The 2,954-nt window shown below is 61.0% G+C and overlaps 1 protein-coding gene across 1 annotated transcript in view; it reads left to right on the forward strand.

The window, feature by feature from the left end:
- The window catches only part of GAS6 (growth arrest specific 6), a gene marked incomplete at its 5' end in the record, with an annotated part of 46,637 nt that overhangs the window by 30,350 nt on the left and 13,333 nt on the right, over window positions 1-2,954 (forward strand). The window contains 3 exons of the mRNA XM_017861765.1: window positions 576-719; window positions 1,566-1,915; window positions 2,185-2,332. Coding sequence (XP_017717254.1) covers window positions 576-719; window positions 1,566-1,915; window positions 2,185-2,332 — 642 coding nt within the window. The remainder of the gene's footprint in view (window positions 1-575; window positions 720-1,565; window positions 1,916-2,184; window positions 2,333-2,954) is intronic.

The following is a 2,954-nucleotide window of genomic DNA, read 5'->3' on the forward strand; positions in this document are numbered from 1 at the left end:
CCTCCTCCTCTCCCTCCTCCTCCCCCTCCTCCTCCCCCTCCTCTTTCTCCAGCCCCTGTCCTTGCTCTCCTCTGGTGACTAAAGGTCTTCATTTCAGGGTTGCCCCTTGTACCCCAGGGCGCTTGGCCATAAACAGCGTCTGTCCCACGTTAGATGTTCAAGTCTTAGGATTGTGGTTTAACCCGGTAATGAAAATTGATTGAAACCTATAAATGCTTCTCTTTGGGGGTTTTGGTTTCAAATGCCCCTGGGGGGGCTGCTTTTTACTGCCCCGTATCCTGTAGCACCATCATTTAAATGGAACAGCACAGTGTGCACCACCGCCCCCCACCCCTGGACCAAGCAAGGCCCTTCCCAGCTCTCCATCTGCTGGGCTGAAATCAGCCTTCCCAGCCGGGCCTTGATCAGAAGCATGCCCCCAACACCCCGGGAGCTGCCCAGTCAGGGGAGGAGGGGAGGGAATTGGGGCCAGGGCGCATTGGCCCCACAGAGCCTGGGTGTGACGTCCGGGTGGTGCCCTGGCCAGCCCCTGCAGCCGCCTGCCCCGGCCCCGTCTGAGATGCTGCCATGCTGAGGTTGGCCGGTTTTGCTTGCAGACATAGACGAGTGTGCAGACTCGGAGGCCTGCGGGGAGGCGCGCTGCAAGAACCTGCCGGGCTCCTACTCCTGCCTCTGTGACAAGGGCTTTGCGTACAGCTCCCAGGAGAAGGCCTGCCGAGGTACCCATGCCACGCGGTCACCCTCGGGTTCTCTCCTCCTCTGATGCCCAAGCCCAGACACGGGTGCCAGTCCACTGCCTGAGCTAGCGCAGTTGCTAACAACCGGGTGCTTCTGGTGAAAGAAAGTCTCTTTCTCCCTGTTTCTATCAGCCTGGTAATGGCCTGTTCTACCACCATGCCCCCACACACGTGAGCACACACACCCATGCCCCTTGTGCACATGAACGTACCGTGCACATGCATATACACCGCATGTACACACGTACTTACCCTTCTCCACCTGCATAGATGAGGCCTCTCTCCAAAGGTATGGGGAGCAGCAAGCCTCCCTCTACTGTTCTCTCTTTTCAGCCGCCATAGGGGGACCCTGTTGGCTGCAGAGCCTCCAAGAGGGGCCATGCCCCCAGTGATGGGAACAGTGGGGCTGAGTAGGCAGACAGAGAGGGTGGGGAGGCCCAGGCTGCCTGCACTGACCTCCATCTCCCACCACAGCTGTCGGCGCCTCTGTGCTCCCGGGGACACCTCACTGCACAGCCCGGGCACTGTCATTCCTAGACCTGCCGTCCACACCAGCCCGGCGGTGGGAGTGGGTCTGGCCCATTGGGAGCGTCCCCCTGGAACACCTGTAGCACTTTCACTCCCTCACAAAAGAGCCTGGCAGGAGCAGGCTGAGGGTGCAATCCTAGCTTTCCAATGGGGGGCTACAAACCCCAGGCTGCACCCGTTAGAATCTGCACGTAATTCCTCGAGTGCACCTTGTGTGTGGTTTGAGCAGTTGTGGTGTGATCCTGCCCAGTACAGTGTAGAGGCCTCCCCCGCTCACCGCCACTTCCCTCTGGCTGGCAGATGTGGATGAGTGTCTGCAGGGCCGCTGTGAGCAGGTCTGCGTGAACTCCCCGGGAAGCTACACCTGCCACTGTGATGGGCGTGGGGGCCTCAAGCTGTCCCAGGACATGGACACCTGTGAGGTAGGCTGCCCCTGGCCCCGCGGGCCTCTCACAGTGGTTCTGGGGGCCCTCGCCGGTGGGGGCTTTCGGGAGAAACGCTTCTGTGAAGACCTGGCTTTTGCTGAGGTGTTGGGGATCTCCAGGGCCACGTGGAGGTTTGGGATGAGAAACACTTCTGCTCCCTGGAAGATGTTTGGTTGTATTTATAAAGTCTCTATGGCAACTCCCAACTCACAGTGGACCAGCCTGGTGTGGACCCCAGTGTGACACCCACAGGGCACGGTCCCCACTCTGCCGCGTGCCAGGGAGCCAGCCTGACCGACCTGTCACACCGGTGGGGATGTGGCACCCACACGGGGACGTTTCCGGGCAGGGCGGCTCTCGTCTTTCCCGTTCACCCTGGGCCTGGGCCTGGGCCTGGGCCTGGGGAGGTGACGAAAGTGAGCATTTATTTAAAAAGCAAAACCACAGGATTCCACAGGTGAAACAGCCACCAGGACGGCTTCTCGGAGTCACAGACCTGGGATGCGGCTCTGGGGCTCTTGGGTCTGGGCTGCGACGTTCGGGGCTCCCAGCCAGCCCTCGCCTGGAGGTTCTTTGCCTCACATACTTGTGCAGAGGGCGTCGGGCCCCTGCCAGGCATCCAGCTCACCCTGGCTGCCCACGGTGGGCTGAGCAGGCCGGCTCAGCCCCAGCCCCTCTGTTTTCCAGGGGCACCAACTCACACCGGCCTTGGTTCTGACCCCCGTAGGGCAGCATGGAGGAACCACAGCCCAGAGCAGGGAACTTTCCGGGACAGCCATCTTCAAGGCGTCCATATTTATTTCATAATACTCTTTTATGATTCTCTGTAATTTTTGTATGCTTGACATATTTCATAATTTAAAAATAAAGAGTCAAGGGAAATGGGCAGGGAAGGAGGTGACGGGGACCCCGAGAAGCCCTGTGGGAAGCAGCTGGTGCGAGCCGTCCTTCACCTGGGAGCCCCGGTGGTGGGGCGGGTGTGACGGTCTCTGGGGCGTTGGCAGCTAGAGGTGGGGCGGCCACACTCCCGAGGCATGGGAGGGACAGTGGACCCGCTACATGGCTGGGGCCTGGGGCTCAGGGGAGCTGGAGTGGAGGCCGCGTTCCCGACCGGCCCCGTCTGTGGCCTGGGGCTCAGGGGAGCTGGAGTGGAGGTCACTGGAGGTCGCATCCCCGTCTGTGGCCTGGGGCTCAGGGGAGCTGGAGTGGAGGTCACTGGAGGTCGCATCCCCGTCTGTGGCCTGGGGCTCAGGGGAGCTGGAGT

This window comes from Rhinopithecus bieti, unplaced genomic scaffold, assembly GCF_001698545.2.
Source record: "Rhinopithecus bieti isolate Rb0 unplaced genomic scaffold, ASM169854v2 scaffold_62034, whole genome shotgun sequence".
In the NCBI taxonomy this organism is placed as follows: Eukaryota; Metazoa; Chordata; class Mammalia; order Primates; family Cercopithecidae; genus Rhinopithecus; species Rhinopithecus bieti.